The sequence below is a fragment of the Oncorhynchus mykiss genome, chromosome 16 (genome assembly GCF_057628025.1).
Source record: "Oncorhynchus mykiss isolate SJ-2025 chromosome 16, ASM5762802v1, whole genome shotgun sequence".
NCBI lineage: Eukaryota > Metazoa > Chordata > Actinopteri > Salmoniformes > Salmonidae > Oncorhynchus > Oncorhynchus mykiss.
This window is the reverse complement of record NC_143037.1, coordinates 26,203,756-26,222,013: the sequence shown is the minus strand read 5'-3', so window position 1 is coordinate 26,222,013 and position 18,258 is coordinate 26,203,756. Positions and strand designations below refer to the sequence as shown.

At 41.2% G+C, this 18,258-nt stretch overlaps 1 protein-coding gene across 1 annotated transcript; it reads left to right on the top strand.

The window, feature by feature from the left end:
- Nucleotides 1–377: 377 nt before the first annotated feature.
- Nucleotides 378–17,307, top strand: LOC110491739 (nucleolar transcription factor 1-A). Its single transcript, XM_021565427.3, has 16 exons — nucleotides 378–1,678; nucleotides 2,122–2,294; nucleotides 2,742–2,825; nucleotides 5,388–5,543; nucleotides 5,727–5,791; nucleotides 5,895–6,018; nucleotides 6,366–6,485; nucleotides 7,852–7,973; nucleotides 10,468–10,615; nucleotides 10,781–10,822; nucleotides 13,723–13,841; nucleotides 14,102–14,297; nucleotides 14,532–14,579; nucleotides 15,403–15,462; nucleotides 17,007–17,060; nucleotides 17,147–17,307. Exons 1-16 carry the CDS (start codon nucleotides 1,630–1,632, stop codon nucleotides 17,231–17,233), a joined length of 1,647 nt encoding a protein of 548 aa, XP_021421102.1. The 5' UTR covers nucleotides 378–1,629; the 3' UTR covers nucleotides 17,234–17,307.
- Nucleotides 17,308–18,258: the final 951 nt, after the last annotated feature.

Below are 18,258 nucleotides of genomic sequence, written 5' to 3'. Positions count from 1 at the left end.
GGAGGAGAGAGTGTGACTATGCGCCTGACCAGCGTGCAGGGGCAGACTATTTATTTATACATACACTAGATGACTAATAGAGGGCGCTGTGTTGAAGCCTCCGTGCCTCCCATCTTGACAATCGCCCTTCACAATAAATGTGTTTTTGTCACATTTATTCTATTACAGACACGTAAATGCATACTTTTACAACAAAATACTTAAACATGTAATTTTGTCCTTGAAATATTTTAATTGAAATACTGTAGAATTCAATTAATTCCTATGAAGAACTGCTTCTACTGGGGAGTGTCATTATGGCCAACCTGTGACTTCAAATGGTCGTCACTAGTTACGAAAGCCACAAAGTCATAAACCCCACCTATTTCAAAAATTGATATTTTTTTATTTTAACTAGGCAATTCAGTTAAGAACAATTTCTTATTTTACAATGACGGCCTACCCCGGCTAAACCCTCCCCCAACCCAGAAGACGCTGGGCCAATTGTGTGCTGCCATATGGGACCCCGGATAACGCCCGGTTGTGATAGACCCCCGACACTCAGGAGCTCTATCTTCTTAAAATCTTATTTCAAACCTAACTTTAACCACTATGCTAACCTTATGCATAACCCTAACCTTTAAATTAAGAAAACATCACATTTTTGTATTGATAAATGTTTACAATATAGCCTATTTTTATATATACATCTAGTGCTTCTACACCTGCATTGCTTGCTGTTTGGGGTTTTAGGCTGCGTTTCTGTACAGCACTTTGTGACATCAGCTGGTGTAAGAAGGGCTTTATAAATACTTTTGATTTTATTGATATAAATCATTGGGACGAACGGATTCGGTTCTCAGCTGAGTTTTGTCAGTTGTCATAATGAGCCCTCTCCAGCTAACCTGTGGCTAGAAACTTCAGCAATAATTTTTGGGAGTGTTCAGACTGTGAACTTCAGAGTCATTCTGTTTTTATTGGACTACAAAAACAATACATGTGATAATTAGCTGTCATTTTGGCCAGATTAGCAACACTATCTAGCTACTTCTCGCTTACTTATTACTATGCCACATTTGTTGTTTGTTAATTAACTAACGTTAACCTATCTGACAAGACGGCAACTCCGTATGCAACCTGTTTTCAGAAATACACTGGCATGTCAAGGTGACATCCATATTCCAGATGGTTATTTCTCAATTGTTCCCACTTTTATAAGCGTTAACTAGCGCCATGCTGCTGCTTTTAGCATAATAGACCTAGCTGGGGAGGGCTCATCAGGACGACTCGACTGTGAACCGAATTACAATCGTCTCCACTCGACTCCCAGTTTCAACTGCGCAACCTACGTCATCAATTTCGGCACCAGGCGTTTCCGTATAGCCTATCCCAATGAAAATTCTCAACTTTAGCTAGCCATGTATATAATTTCTTTATGCATTGTAGTATTTAATTTAGCTAGACGTTATTGCTTGCACCAGGACCATGAAAGGGGAACGTCTCACGTGCTTACAATCACCACACGAATGAATTCTAAATAGCCATGTGGTTCTTTAGCAACTGAGCTAGCAAACGTTACTCACATAGCCGCTAGTTGTGTTTCAGCATTCAAAGGGCTATTAGTCGTGCAAACATCGCCACTAGTTTGTGATGGACTTTACAGAGGAAGAAGAAATGGAGACATGTGATAAAGAAGAAGGTAAGTAATGTATGAAGGGTTTTTTTCAAGACTTGACTAACTGTCCCCGGGGTGTGAAGTGACTTGACCAGGTGGCTGGGATCATTGAGCTGTGCATTTTGGATAAGAGTTCAAGCAACCATTTTGTATGTAGCTCAATTAGGCATGTTTATCTTTGTTCACTGTAAATTAGCTAGAAATGCAGTAAGGTTTTGCCTGTCACTCTGTCATTGCCCCTTGTCTGTCTCTTCTGTGGACTGTTTGTCTGAATAGTTGGTTCTGTCTGACTGGTCATTGTCTAGTTGTGGTTGTCAGTCTGTCTGTCTATATGGCTGTCTATCACTGTTGTCGATACATATCTCTCTCTGGTTGGTCGTATGTTTGATTTCTTAGACATCAGTCTGACTGGTTTGCTGTCTGACCGACTGGTTGGTCATCTGTTTATGTCTGTCCTTTGGTTACAGCCTGGGGTAGGGAGGACCTGATAACGCTCCTGCATGGTATCAAAGAAAACATTCCCAAAGGTGACATGAGTATTTACACTAAAGGGGAGAGGACACTGGAGTGGGACAAGGTGGCTTTTGGTCCCTACTCTCCACAGATGTGTCATCAGAAGTGGAAGGAACTATCAAAAAAGGTGGGTGACTTCTGGCCTAGAAACCCTAGCCTGGTCCCAGATCTGTTGCACTCTATAGCTGAGTTGGCTATACAGCACTAACATATCTGGGACCAGGATAAGCAATTTCTCCTGAGACAGACAGCGTTTCATCAGAGCTACCTTGCTATCCGTTAAGTAAATTAGTTAGGCTACTCTTGTACGTTTGTTCTTGGTTCTCATGGGATATGAAATGCCAGTCAAAATATTCATACATTGGTTCACATGAACTTAGTACAGAGATATACAAAGTCATGTCTTATCATTTACATTTTAGTCATTTAGCAGACGCCTATCCAGAGCGGACATTTTCGTACTGGTCCCTCGTGGAAATCGACCTGACAATCCCGATGTTGCAAGCACCATGCTCTACCAACTGAGCCACACGGGATACTATCAAAACATACTATCTCTGTGTTTCTCTCTAAGATGCGCAAGGTTCGTTCTCTAGCAGAGCTGGTCACTGAAGCTGAGGTTGCCTTTGAAAACCCTTTCCAGGGCCAGAACTGGAAGGTAAGTGAGAACTCTGTCTAACTCCTGTAAATGTCCCTTTTCAACCTATAGAATGCCGCTTAAAGTAATAGAGTAGAACAGGGATCTCCAACCTTTCCTAACATGAGAGCTACTTAAAAAAAAATGAAACATAGCAAGCTACTAATTATTCTCTAGCTTTCAAATAGGGACATTGTTCTCTTCCCCCCTGCAACTCTTCCCCATCCTTAGTGTTCCAAGAGAAAGTAGTGCACTATGTTTTCTGTTAATATACAGTACCAGTCAAAAGTTTGGACACACCTACTCATTCAATGGATTTTCTTTATTTTTACTATTTTCTGCATTGTACAATACGTGAAGACATCAAAACTTTGAAATAACTCATATGGTATCATGTAGTAAGCAAAAAAGTGTTAAACAAATAAAAATGTATTTATATTTTAGATTCTTCAAAGTAGCCACTCTTTGCCTTGATGACAGCTTTGCACAAGCTTGGCATTCTCTCAACCAGCTTCACCTGGAATGCTTTTCCAACAGTCTTGAAGGAGTAACCACATATGCTGAGCACTTTTGGCTGATTTTCCTTCAAATCATCCCAAACCATCTCAATTGGGTTGCGGTCGAGTGATTGTGGAGACCAGGTCATCTGATGCAGCACTCCATTCCTCCCCTTTGTCAAATAGCCCTTACACAGCCTGGAGGGGTGTTGGATCATTGTCCTGTTGAAAACAAATTATAGTCCCACTAAGCCCAAACCAGATGGGATGGTGCATCGCTGTGGTAGCCATGCTGGTTAAGTGTGCCTTGAATTCTAAAAAATCACGACAGTATCACCAGGAAAGCACCATCATACCTCCTCCATGCTTCTCAGTGGGAACCACACATGCTGAGATCATCCGTTCACCCACACCGAGATGGCAGTTCGAACCAAAAATCTCAAATTTGGACTCATTAGACCAGAGGACAGATTTCCACTGGTCTAATGTCCATTGCTTGTGTTTCTTGGCCTAAGCAAGTCTCTTCTTCTTATTGCTGTCCTTTAGTAGTGGTTTCTTTGTAGCAATTCGACCATGAAGGCCTGACTCACACAGTCTCCTCTGAACAGTTGATGTTGAGATGACTGTTGAACTCTGAAGCATTTATTTGGGCTGCATTTTCTAAGGCTGGTAACTCCAATAAACTTAACCTCTGCAGCAGAGGTAACTCTGGGTCTTCCTTTCCTGTGGTGGTCCTCATGAGAGACAGTTTCATCATAGAAGTTGATGTTTTTTGCGACTGCACTTGAAGAACATTTAAAAGTTCTTGGAATGCTCCACATTGACGGACCTTCATGCCTTGAAGTAATGGACTGTCGTTTTTCTTTGCTTATTTGAGGTGTTCTTGCTGTAATATGGGCTTGGTCTTTTAGGGCTAGCTTCTGTATACCTTGTCACAACACAACTGATTGGCTCAAACGCATTAAGAAGGAAAGAAATTCCGCAAATTAACATTTAACAAGGCACACCTGTTAATTGAAATGCATTCCAGGTGACTACCTAATGATTCTGGTTGAGAGAAGCATGTGCAAAGCTGTCACCACTTTTTTTTGGTTACTACATGATTCCATGTGTGTTATTACATAGTTTTGATGTCTTCACTATTTTTCTACAATGTAGAAAATAGTTTTAAAAAATAAAGAAAAACCTTTGAATGAGTAGGTGTGTCCAAACGTTTGACTGGTACTGTACGTGGTAAAATAATGGTTAATAAACAATTAAGGGGGGTCTAGAAGAAAACAAACAAATTTTGATTTTCTTTAATTGTGCATCTAGTGAGTGAGGAATGTGCATCTAATGTGCTGGACTAGCATTGGTCCTGTGCTTCTGCCAGGTAAGCCTACTTTGCAGTTAACATTTAATTTAGATGGTTTTGGGGAAAGTATTTCCGTCAACCGATGACGGTTATCACATCAACTGGCTACACTGAGAGTGATAGACAAATGCGCGCACTACACAGACGGGCAATAGTGCTAGAAATTAATTGGCAGATGTTGTGTTTGGCTTTTTAAGCCTTTAGTGGCTAACCAGGGGTGGGATTATTATTATTTTTAAGCCTTTATTTAACTAGGCAAGTCGGTGATGAACAAAATCTTATTTTGAACGACAGCCTAGGAACAGTGCGGCTCTCTTTTTCTTTTCTATAGTCAAGTGGCAAACTGGTAATTTTTTAAAGTTATTTTCCATCATTAGGATTTGAACTGTTCCTGTTGGAAAAACAATATCTTATGTATAAATACAATAATGTACAAGGGTGAAAAAAAAAATGTGTTTTTTTTAGACACAAGCGCAAATTTCATGGAGTAGGCCATTCAAGGAGTTGGTCTGATGGTGCCATCTGGTTTTCATCGACCTCCCCCATGCTTGGAGAACAATAGAGGAGCAATTGAGAGAAAAGAGGAAAGGCCCACCCCCTATACTTGTGCCATGTCAGAGATGTGCCTTTTGTAAAGTGAATTGGGTGGTAAATTAGCTGAAAAGGAGACTGGAGTAGGACTTCAAAGGGGATGTTTAACATATTTGAGAAATCTTCTCTGTTCTTTTGCAGATACACCCTGACTTTCCAAGGAGACCTACCCCGTCAAACAGCATCTTCTCCAAAGAGAACTTTAAAAAGTTTAAGAAGCAGCAGCCTGAAATGACACCCCCTGAACTCTTTAAGTTAATGAATGAGAAGTATAATGAGCTCCCAGAGCACAAGAAGGTGTGTCAGTGTGTGAACGGCTTTTTATAGTCACAATGGGAATGATCTCCCATTTTCAAGTTGCTATAGCGCAATTTATTTATCCTCAAATTCTTTGGTTTGAGGTATTGATGTAGACTAAGAAACCTTTGTGACCTATACACTTGACTGACTGGTTGATTACTTCCTATTTCTGGTTTATAGGCAAAATATATTGCGAAGTTCCAGAAAGAGAAGGAAATGTATGAGAAACGCATGAGGGAGTTGAGGTAAAAATGTATTGAGCTGTCTGTTGCTCTCTTGATGTCATAGATGCATGTTTGTTTGTTGTTTTGACATTCTAAAGTCTCAACTGAACCAATGCTCCTCCAGGAAAGAGAACTCTGGTGGGAAGAAGGTACAGAGAGACTCTTTAAAGAACATAAAAGGGCCCCTCACACCCCACGGGCTCTGGTACCGCCACGAGAGGATGGAATTCCTTCGAGCCAACCCAGGTGTGAGTGTCATAGCTGTCAACCAATCTAATGTAATCTGTTCAAGGCTTGTTTTTTGTTTTTTTGAAATATATTACAAGGCTAGCTAGTGGAGGGGTGGGAGATGTTAATCAGCAAAGGCCGATGTGTCTTCAGAGTTCAGCAATCTGCTTCTACTAAACAACTTATAATATGTTTTGGCATATTCTTTATATAAAGGAATGACTGATTATCCTGACCTCCCACTGACTGTTCCAATACACAATTAATTTAATTTAACTGTTATTTATACAGGTCAGTCTTGCTGATGAAACATTGCATAAGAAACACATGAACTGCAGGTGATATAGCATCATGTCTCTATCCACAGGCCAAAAAAGACTGTATCAGGCAGAGTATTATGCAGAAGATGCGCTGGTCCAAGCTACCTGACGAGGAGAAACTCAAGTGGATCAATCGCTCTCTGGAGCAGCAGACACAGTATGAGAAGGTGGGTGTTTTGCTGATGTGTTTATGGCCTAGAATACAATATTTTACTGAGTTACAGTTCATATAAGGAAATCAGTCTATTGAAATCAATTCATTAGGCCCAAATCTATAGATTTCACGACTGGGCAGGGGCGCAGCCATAGGTGGGCCTGGGAGGGCATAGGCCCACCAATTTGGGAGCCAGGCCTACCCAATCAGAATGAGTTTCTCCCCACAAAATGACTTTATTACAGACAGAAATACTCCTCAGTTTCATTAGCTGTCCGGGTGGCTGATCATACACGATCCCGCAGGTGAAGAAGCCAGAAGTGGAGATCCTGGGCTGGCCTGGTTACATGTGGTCTGCGGTTCTGAGGCTGGTTGGACATATTGCCAAAATCTCTAAAACAAAGTTGGTGGTGCCTTTATAGTAAAGAAATTAACATTCAATTCTCTGGCAACAGCTCTAGTGGAAATTCCTGCAGTCGGCATGCCAATTGCATGCTCCCTCAAAACTTGAGACATCTGTGGCGTTGTGTGACAACTGCACAAGTGACCTTTCATTGTTCTCAGCACAAGGTGCACCTGTGTAATGATCATGCTGTTTAATCCGCTTCTTGATGTGGATTTACTTGGCAAAGGAGAAATGCTCACTAACTGGGATGTAAACAAATTTGTGCACAACTTGAGAAAAAATAAGCTTTTTGTACATACAGAACATTTCTGGGGTATTTTTAATTCTGCTCATGATACATGGGACCAACACTTTACATGTTGCGTTTATATTTTTGTTCAGTATATTGTTAGACTCTGGGTCAAACTTGGAACATTGTTATACCAGAGACACGATACATCAGGAGTAATACTATAGTATGTGAGGAGTGATGGAGACTGGTTTTTACATCAGAAGTTAATGGTTATCTGTAGGAGCCCAGATGGCTTTGGAATGTGCTGGGTAGAGGGGAGGCAATCACGGGAGTGCTATCGGTGATACGGGTGGAGAGCTATGGATTAGGCATCAAGGGGGTTGAGGTCAGGTCATAAGGGAGGAGGAGCTGTTTATTACCCCGTCACTTCGTCTTCCTGTCGAACCATAAAATATATAAGGATTGGAGAGAAGGAGGAGTGCATTTAAATTGGAGTATATATACTTGTGTTGGTGGAAACCATGTTTTGTCTCATGCAGCTGTATTGATCCTCTGGGAAGAGTAAACTTGGTTAAGCTTTCATAGTGTCTGATGAGGTTTTTACTCTGAGAATTAGAAGCTAACAATATGTTCACCATCACAATGTTCCACAATGCAAAGTTCCAGGACACATTTATGGTTTGGGTTGTTGATTTTTGCATCACATGAATCACTCAACCATGAACAACTCTCATGTTGCAGGAGGAGATGGAAGAGCACCCAGAGAATAACGGGAGTCGGAAGGCCAAGCATACGCCACTTCTACGCAAGAGTGAGAGACTGTTGAAGGACTTGGCAGACGGCAAACCTGACAAACCCCCACCGTAAGTCACTGGGCCTACCTTTACCATAAAGGGCTACCTTTGCCAAAGTAGTAACTGTTGCATGAGTAAACAGAAAGATAGTCGCACATTCTCTAAATATGCTCCCAATAATTTAGTGTGTGAACAACGTTTCGGCACAGTGCCTTCTTAAGGCTAGAATATTGGTGTTAACCCATACAATTATTATGAGCATATTTACAGTATTTTTATTTTCACACAAGTATACTGTTCCGTAAGTCAGCAGCTCTCCAACATTGAGTCCACTCATGCCTTTTACAGAGTTTTTGCATGAGTGCCAATTCATTTTCCAAATATAGATACGTTTTCAATATGCAGTGCATTCAGAAAGTATTCAGACCCCTTGACTTTTTCCACATTTTGTTACGTTACGGCCTTCTTATAAAATGTCTTCATTTTTCCCCCTTATCAATCTACACAATACCCCATAATGACAAAGTGAAAACAGGCAAATTTATAAATAATAAACAAATACCTTTATTTACATAAGTATTTAGACCATTTTGATATTAGACTCTACATTAAGCTCTGGTGCATCCTGTTTCCATTGATCCTCCTTGAGATGTTTCTACAACTTGATTGGAGTCCACCTGTGGTAAATTCAATTGATTAGACATGATTTGGGAAGGCACATGCCTGTCTATATAAGGTCCCACAATTGACAGTGTATGTCAGAGCAAAAACCAAGCCATGGAGGTCGAAGGAATTGTCCGTAGAGCTCCGAGACAGGATTGTTTCGACGCTCAGATCTTGGTACGGTAACCATAACATTTTTGCAGCATTGACGGTCCCCAAGAACACAGTGGCCTCCATCATTCTTAAATGGATGAAGTTTGGAACCACTAAGACTCTTCCTTGAGCTGGCTGAATAATCGGGGGAGAACTGAGAAATCGGGAGAGAAGGGCCTTGGTCAGGGAGGTGACCAAGAACCCGATGGTCACTCTTAGAGAGCTCTAGAGTACATCTATGGAGATGGGAGAACCTTTCAGAAGGACAACCATCTCTGCAGCACTCCGCTCTCAGGCCTTTATGGCAGAGTGGCCAGACGGAAGACACATGACAGCCTGCTTGGAATTTGCCAAACAACACCTTAAGGACTCCGACCATGAGAAACAAGATTCTTTGGTCTGATGAAACCAAGATTGAACTCTTTGGCATGAATACCAAGTGTCACATCTGGAGGATACCTGGCACCATCCCTACGGTGAAGCATGGTGGTGGCAGCATTGTGCAGATGTTTTTCAGCTGTAGGGACTGGGAAACTAGTCAGGATTGAGGGAAAGATGAACAGAGAGAACATCAGTCTCAAGGTCAACAGGGAAAAGACAACTCCGGGATGCTGGCCTTATGGCTTTTTCTCTGCAACTCTGCCCAGAAGGCCAGCTTTCCGGAGTCGCCTCATCACTGTTGACGTTGAGAGTGGTGTTTTGCGGGTACAATTTAATGAAGTTGCCAGTTGAAGACTTGCGAGGCGTCTATTTCTCAAACTAGACACTCTAGTGTACTTGTCCTCTTGCTCAGTTGTGCACCGGTGCCTCCCACACCTCTTACTATTCTGGTTAGAGCAAGTTTGCACTGTTCTATGAAGGGAGTAGCACACAGCATTGTACGAGTTCTTTCTTGGCAATTTCTTGCATGGAATAGCCTTCATTGCTTCTACACCTGCATTGCTTGCTGTTTGGGGTTTTAGGCGGGGGCTCTGTACAGCACTTTGAGATATCAGCTGATGTAAGAATGGCTATATAAATACATTTGATTTCTCAGAACAAGAATTGACTGACGAGTTTCAGAAGAATGTTCTTTGTTTCTGGCCATTTTGAGCCTGTAGTGCTTCAGATACTCAACTAGTCTAAAGAAGCCCAGTTTTATTGCTTCTTTAATTAGACCAACAGTTTTCAGCTGTGCTTACATAATTGCAAAAAGGTTTTCTAATGATCAATTAGCCTTTTAAAATCAGAAACTTGGATTAGCTAACACAACGTACTATCGGAACACAGGAGTGATGGTGGCTAATAATGGGTGCCTGTACGCCTATGTAGATATTCCATTCAAAATCTGCCGTTTCCAGCTACAATAGTCATTTACAACATTAACAATGTCTACAGTGTATTTCTGAACAATTTGATGTTATTCTAATGGACCAAAACATTTGCTTTTCTATCAAAATCAAGGACATTTCTAAATGACCCCAAACTTTTGAACGGTAGTGTATGTATATGTGATATTTCAGATTTGTATTTTTTTTTAATGAAGTTGCCAAAATGTCAAACAGTTTGGGGTATTGTTTTTAGATTGTGTGTGGGGGGGTTTGATACATTTTAGAATAAGGCTGTAATGTTACAAAATCAGGACAAGGTCAAGGGGTCTGAATACTTTCTCAATGCACTGTAAATGTCCATGTCACATTTACAGTGATGGAGTTTGTGGTCATATCTGCCTTTTTAAGGTTGAGTTAACCATGTGTTTGTGGTTTAGGAAGGGTTACAACCTTTTCTGTAAGGAACAGAAAGCCACCATACTGGGAGAGGGATTCCCTAACACCCAGTATTTGGTGATTTGCTCCCAGCGCTGGAAAAAAATGACAAAGAGTGAAAAGGAAGCCTACCAGAGACGCTGTGACAAGGTTAATTGGAGAAAATGCATGCTCCGTTCAACCCTTTTTGGTATTTCATATGTATTTTCATGTTTGGGGGCAAGTCTGTTGAGAAGCTGCTCTTTTAATCTCTTATTGTGAAGACAGACATGAAATGTCTGACCTCCAATTCAACTTTCTGTGTTCATTTTTCAGTTAAAGAAAGAATACGAGGTCAACATGAACCAAGTTTTGTGTGTAAGTTTTCTCTTAATTTCAAAAACGGTCTATGTTTGTAATGACTGATTAGCATGTTAGGTGAACACTTAAACTGATACACTAGCAATTTTGAGGCAATATTTCTGAGAAATGTTGCTGGTAACAGAGTGGGGTGTGAGATACTGGCACAATAATGAGCCATATGGACATGGAATAATATAATATACACTACCGGTCAAAAGTTTTAGAGCACCTACTCATTCAAGGGTTTTCTCTTCTTTTTACTATTTAATACATTGTAGAATAATAGTGACGACATTAACTATGAAAATAACACATGGAATCATGTACAGTCATGGCAAAATGTTTTGAGAATGACACAAATATTAATTTCCACAAAGTGTGCTGCTTCAGTGTCTTTAGATATTTTTGTCAGATGTTACTATGGAATACTGAAGTTTAATTACAATTGACAATTACGTGAAGTTGATGCAAAGGGTCAATATTTTCAGTTTTGATACTTCTTTTTCAAGACCTCTGCAATCTACCCTGGCATGCTGTCAATTAACTTCTGGGCCACATCCACTGGTGGCAGCCCATTCTTGCATAATCAATGCTTGGAGTTTGTCAGAATTTGTGGGTTTTTGTTTGTCCACCCGCCTCTTGAGGATTGACCACAAGTTCTCAATGGGATTAAGGTCTGGGGAGTTTCCTGGCCATGGACCCAAAATATCGATGTTTTGTTCCCCGGGGCACTTAGTTATCACTTTTTCCTTATGGCAAGGTGCTCCATCATGCTGGAAAAGGCATTGTTTGTCACCAAATTGTTCCTGGATGGTTGGGAGAAGTTGCTTTTGGAGGATGTGTTGGTACAATTCTTTATTCATGGCTGTGTTCTTATGCAAAATTGTGAGTGAACCCACTCCCTTGGCTGAGAAGCAACCCCGCACATGAATGGTCTCAGGATGCTTTACTGTTGGCATGACACAGGACTGATGATAGCACTTTCCTTGTCTTCTCCGAACAAGCCTTTTTCCGGATGCCCCAAACAATCGGAAAGGGGATTCATCAGAGAAAATGACTTTACCCCAATCCTCAAGCAATCCAATCCCTGTACCCTTTGCAGAATATCACTCTGTCCCTGATGTTTTTCCTGGAGAGAAGTGGCTTCTTTGCTGCCCTTCTTGACACCAGGCCATCCTCCAAAAGTCTTCACCTCACTGTGCGTGCAGATGCACTCACACCTGACATTCCTGAGCAAGCTCTGTACTGGTGGTGCCCTGATCCCGCAGCTGAATCAACTTTAGGAGACGGTCCTGGCGCTTGCTGGACTTTCTTGGGCTCCCTGAAGCCTTCACAACAGCTCTCCTTGAAGTTCTTGATGATCCGATAAATGGTTGATTAACATGCAATCTTACTGGCAGCAATATCCTTGCCTGTGAAGCCCTTGTTGTGCAAAGCAATGATGACAGCACGTGTTTCCTTGCAGGTAACCATAACCATGACAGGGTGATCTCCAGCCTTATTCCTCGTCAACACTCACACCTGTGTTAACGAGAGAATCACTGACAACATGTCAGCTGGTCCTTTTTTTGGCAGGGCTGAAATGCAGTGGAATTTTTTTGGGGGGGGTTCGGTTCATTTGCATGGCAAAGAGGGACTTTGCAATTAATTGCAATTCATCTGATCACTCTTCATAACATTCTGGAGTATATGCAAATTGCCATCATACAAACTGAGGCAGCAGACTTTGAAAATTATTTTTAGTGTCATTCTCAAAACTTTTGGCCACGATTGTATGTAAGGTCCCACAGTTGACAGTGCATGTCAGAGCAAAAACCAAGCAATGGGGCTGAAGGAATTGTCCATAGAGCGCCGAGACAGGATTGTGTCGAGGTACCGATCTGTGGAAGGGTACCAAAACATTTCTGCAGCATTGAAGGTCCCCAAGAACACAGTGGCCTCCATCATTCTTAAATGGAAGAAGTTTGGAACCACTAAGACTCTTCCTAGAGCTGGCCGCCCGGTCAAACTGATCAATCGGGGGAGAAGGGCCTTGGTCAGGGAGGTGACCAAGAACCAGATGGTCACACTGACCGAGCTCCAGAATTCCTCTGTGGAGATGGGAGAACCTTCCAGAAGGACAACCATCTCTGCAGCACTCCGCCACAGGCCTTTATGGTAAAGTGGCCAGACGGAAGCCACTCTTCAGAAAAAGCCACACGACAGCCCGCTTAGAATGTACCAAAAGGCACCTAAAGGACTCTCAGACCATGAGAAACAAGATTCTCTGGTCTGATGAAACCAAGATTGGACACTTGGCATTCAGGCCAAATAGTTACGTCTGGAGGAAACCTGGCACCATCCCTATGATGAAGCATGGTGGTGGTGGCAGCGTTATGCTATGGGGATATTTTTCTGCAGCAGGGACCAGGATCAAGGGAAATATGAACAGAGAAAAGTACCTGCTCCAGAGTGCTCAGGACCTCAGTCTGGGAAGGTGCACCTTCCAACAGGACAATGACCCTAAGCACACAGCCAAGACAACACAGGAATGACTTCGGGACAAGATAGCTGTACACCGACTCTTCCCATCCAACCTGACAGAGCTTGAGAGGATCTGCAGAGAAGAATGGGAGAAACTCCCCAAATAGAGGCGTGCCAAGCTTGTAGTGTAATACCCAAGAAGACTTGCGGGTGTAATTGCTGCCAAAGGTGCTTCAGCAAAGTACTGAGTAAAGGGTCTGAATACTTATGTAAATGTGATATTTCAGTTGTATTTTTTATTATACATTTGCACAAATGGTTTAAGGATTCCTTAACATTGCGCAGCAATATTGGCCCCCAAAAATGACCATTTGTATCGTGGCCTTTAGTCATAATGTGGTCATAATGCTGTCAGAAACATGACGTGTGTGTGTGTGTTTTTGTCCATTCAGACTGTGACAGATAAGGAGCGCATTCTATTGGAGAACAGAAAAAGCATGCAGACCTCAACGTTGGCTGCACAAAAAGGGACGAAAAATAAGTTTCAAGGCGAGCCTAAGAAACCACCTGAGTGAGTATCGCTGGTTGTGGCACAACTGTTCTCTTTCTAAGTTATCTGAGTTTGTGAAAATACTTCTGAAAGACTTACTTCTTATAGTGTTGTGCTGTGCAGATGTATCAGAATAAGAGGAAATTATATGCCTTTCGAAAAATATTCAGTCATTTTCCCTCCAATTCCCCAGTGACAGCATTGAGTGTGACCCCAACTTCTAGCTTTTGAAAACCTTTCTCCACTTCACTGACCCCCCCCCCCCCCCCCCCCCCGAACAGGCGGGGTCAAGCAGTATTTTACAGCGAGAAGATGGCGGAGCTGAGAGCCAAATCGAGCCACCTCAGCTTCAGGACGTGCATGACCATGGTCAGCCCACTGTGGAAGAAGCTGGCCCAGAAGGAAAAGGAGCACTACCAGAGAATAGCCCAGGAGAGGGTTAGGGAGTACCAAGTAGAGCTGTGCAGCTGGTTTAATGTAAAGTCCAGTCACTCTGGTTGTTTCCCACTTGGCACCCTAATCCCTATACAGTGTACTACTTCTGATCAGGGCCCATAGAGCTCTGGTCAGAAGTAGTGCACTTAGGAATAGGATGCCATTTGGGACTAACCCTCTTTCTTTTATATTTAAATATGACCACTGTTGTGAGTTGTGGTCTATCTGTAAAGTTTCGACTGTTAACTGGTGGTCTTACTATTTAACATTTTTCAGACCTTGTCCACAAAGGAACAGGCAAAGTACTTGGATCAAAACCCAAATGTAAGTAGAGATAAAACCGAGAGGAAATTGAGGCGTGTGTGTGTATATAGATAAGGCCCTATAAAATGTTAGATTTTTTTTTCTCGATTCTGTTTATTTTTCCCCAAATTCCCTTTTCTCCATTTAGTTTTTGCAGGTTTCCATTTACCCCAGTTGTTCCGGTTTTCCCTCTCAAAAGCACACTTTTTTAATTTAAAAAATTAAATTGGATGTTGTATGTCCACAACAATTCTTAAACCACATCAGGTTACCACTTTTTAGGCCTAGAAGGAATTTAGATTTTTGGGTGTAGTTAGTGAACCTTTAATTCCAGTGCGGACCTAGCAAGAGGCTGTTGTTTAGCTGTGTTTTTGTAGCACACGTGATGGTAGAGTTTGCGAAACAAATACCCTCTTGATTGATGCAAATAATCATGGTATCATTCTGTCAGGTAAGCATAGGCTACTTTGTAGTTAACATTTTAATTGAGTTTTTTCATTAGCTTCATCACTAACGTCTACACAAAGTGGTAGACGAGCGCACCGGTCATACACAGACGTGGAGTTCTCTTTGCCTCTTCAGAAAGTTGCAGGAAATACGAATCACGGATACATTCTGTTCATGTCTTATAATAAACTTGGGGAAGTTTAATTTTCAATACATTTAGTTGATTCCCTAGTTCAATACATTTTAGATTCTTCTTGAATTCTGTTTTACTGTCTGATTCCGCGATTTCCCGGCACCACGGATTTTGTGTGTGTGTGTGTGTGTGTGTCTCTGGCTGTCTGTCTGTCTCGATTGGCGTGAGTTCTCTTTAGGGTTGATGTTGTATCTTGTTCTTCAGAAATTGAAAATCCTCGACAACCCAGAGCAGAGATGGATGGCAAAGAAGGGCAGAACATCAGTAAGTTAACACACCACACGTTATCACCTCCACAACACCACAACGTGACAGCAAAAGACATGTTCTGATACAGTGCCTTCAGAAAGTATTCACTCCCCTTGCCTTTTTCCACATTTTGTTGTGTTGCAGCCCAAATTTAAAACATTATGTGTACTTTTTTGTCATACCCTATACCCCTTAATGTCAAAGTGGAATCATGTTTTTCAAAATTCATAAAAAATGAAAAGCTGAAATGTCTTGCATGGTATTCAACTCCTTTTATTATGGCAAGCCTAAATAAGTTTAGGAGTAAAAATGCAAAAAGGTGGGGGGTACCTAGTCAGTTGTACAACTGAATTCATTCAACTGAAATGTGTCTTCCGCATTTAACCCAAGTCCTTTGAATTGGAAAGGTGCGGGGGGGGGCTGCCTTAATCGACATCCACGTCATCCACGCCCGGGGAACATTGGGTTAACTGCCTTGCTCAGGGGCAGAAGGATAGGTTTTTACCTTGTCAGTTTGGGGATTCGATCCAGCAACCTTTTCAGTTACTGGCAGATACATACAGTGCCTTCGGAAAGTATTTAGACCTCTTGACTTTATCTATATTTTATTACGTTACAGCCTTATTCTAAAATGTATTAAAAAAAAAATTTTGTCATCAATCTACTCATAATACCCCATAATGTCAAAGCGAAAACAGGTTTTTAGAAATGTTTGCAAAAAAAATACCTTATTTACATACACTACTGTTCAAAAGTTTGTGGTTATTTAGAAAGAAAAGCTATTTTTTTTTTGTCTATTAAAATAACATCAAATTGATCAGAAGCACAGTGTAGACATTGTTAATGTTGTAAAGGACTATTGTAGCTGGAAACGTCTCGTACCCAAGAAGACTCGAGGCTGTAATCCCGAAGGTGCTTTAACAAAGTACGGAGAAAGGTCTGAATACTTATGTAAATGTGATATTTCAGTAAAAAAAAATATTATTATACATTTGCAACAAAAATTAACCTGTTTTTGCTTTGTCATTATGGGTTATCGTGTGTAGATTTATGAGGGGGGAAAAACGATTTAATACATTTTAGAGTAAGGCTGTAAGTAACACAATTTGGAAAAAGTAAAGTGGTCTGAATACTTTCCGAATGCACTGTGTGTGTATATAATTTCAAACAGTGTATGCACATCAAATGACTTGCAGGTGCTGGGTTCAAAAAGTAAACAGGTTGTAAAGATTGGATACCTGCACGCTGACAAATGCTCTAGTTGTTTCTTTGTACAACATCAGCCTGACGAAGACCTTCGGGTCGAGGCATTGCACAATAAAACTCCTGGAGCATTCATTGGGTATTGTTTATTTAATATTTCTAATACATACCAACAGTACTGCAACAAGTGCTCCTATGGGGTGGAATCCTAATTTGACATGGGTTGTGTCCCAAATGGCATCCTGCACTACTTTTGACCAGGGCCTATAGGGTTAGGCATCATTTCAATGTAAGGGTTAAGTCCCTCACTAATGTCCAATGAGGATTTCAGCCAGTGTCCGCATGTTTCTCTCTAGGACTCGGAGGATGACAACATCGACACATCCAGTGATGAAGATGACTCTGATGAGGTTAGATTAGACACCTTTTTTTTTTAAATTCATTAAGCCTTTATTTTGGGACAATCCGCCATAAGTGATCTTATGTACCTTTTCAGGAAGCCGAACATATGATGGAAAAGGAGAATTGGTCAGGGTGCTCCAGTATTAGCTCCAGTTCTGAAGAGGACTCCGATACGGAATGATACACTGTCCATAACCTAATGACTGAATTAATGTCATTGACACTTGTCCCAATAAACTCTGGTGTTTATCTTGATGGCCTTTTTTTTTTTTTTGCCTTTTAATTTATCAAGGCAAGTCCGTTAAGAAAAAAATCTTATTTTCAATGATGGCCTAGGAACAGTGGGTTAACTGCCTTGTTCAAGGCAGAATGACCTTGTCAGCTCAGGGATTCAATCTTGCAACCTTTCGGTTACTAGTCCAACGCTCTAACCACTAGGCTACCTGCCACCCTGCTCAGATGGCGTGAGGAAATGCATCCTTCATTCCTCCCTTCCTTGAAGAAATCACAGATCTGAAATGAGCTCCATTTTTTTTTTTTAAGAGGACTCTGATTCAGAATGATGCACACTGCCCATAGCCTAATGTCACTGTGCTTGTTGGAGATACCATTGGAATTCAGTGATCGAAGACTAATGGGACTACCTCAATCTCCCTTTCTTCGGGAGGTCTTCATGTCAATATTATAGTTATTCTAGTTTATGATATTCAATATATATCACAAGATTCTTAACACAGTTCAATTATGATTTTATTGGCTTGTTGCCATTTGTTGACTGTTCAGGATAAAATGTTAATGAGTTGAAATGTTTCCACTGTTTTATGATTTTGATTAGGAGACTATCAATCTGCCTAGACATTGTGTAACAGTGACATAACATTCAGTATCTTGTATCAACAGGCCCCAACAATGTTCACTGTTATTTATAGTTAAATATAAAATGACCATTTATTCATTGATTTATTCATCAGTTTCCATCAAAACAGAACTCTCGTACTCATGGTGTAATTTAGTGCTGCAGATAATGACGTTTCATGTCAAGTTTGAGAATCATATTGCTGTTCTATCAGATTCATAAAACACGGGACGAGATGTTAAAAACGGTCCATTGTGCCAATAGATGGTATGCACTCACATAAGATTTGCCGTGATGTTGACAGAGTGGCATGGGAGGTTTATTTATTGGACTGGGTTAAGATGTCAATT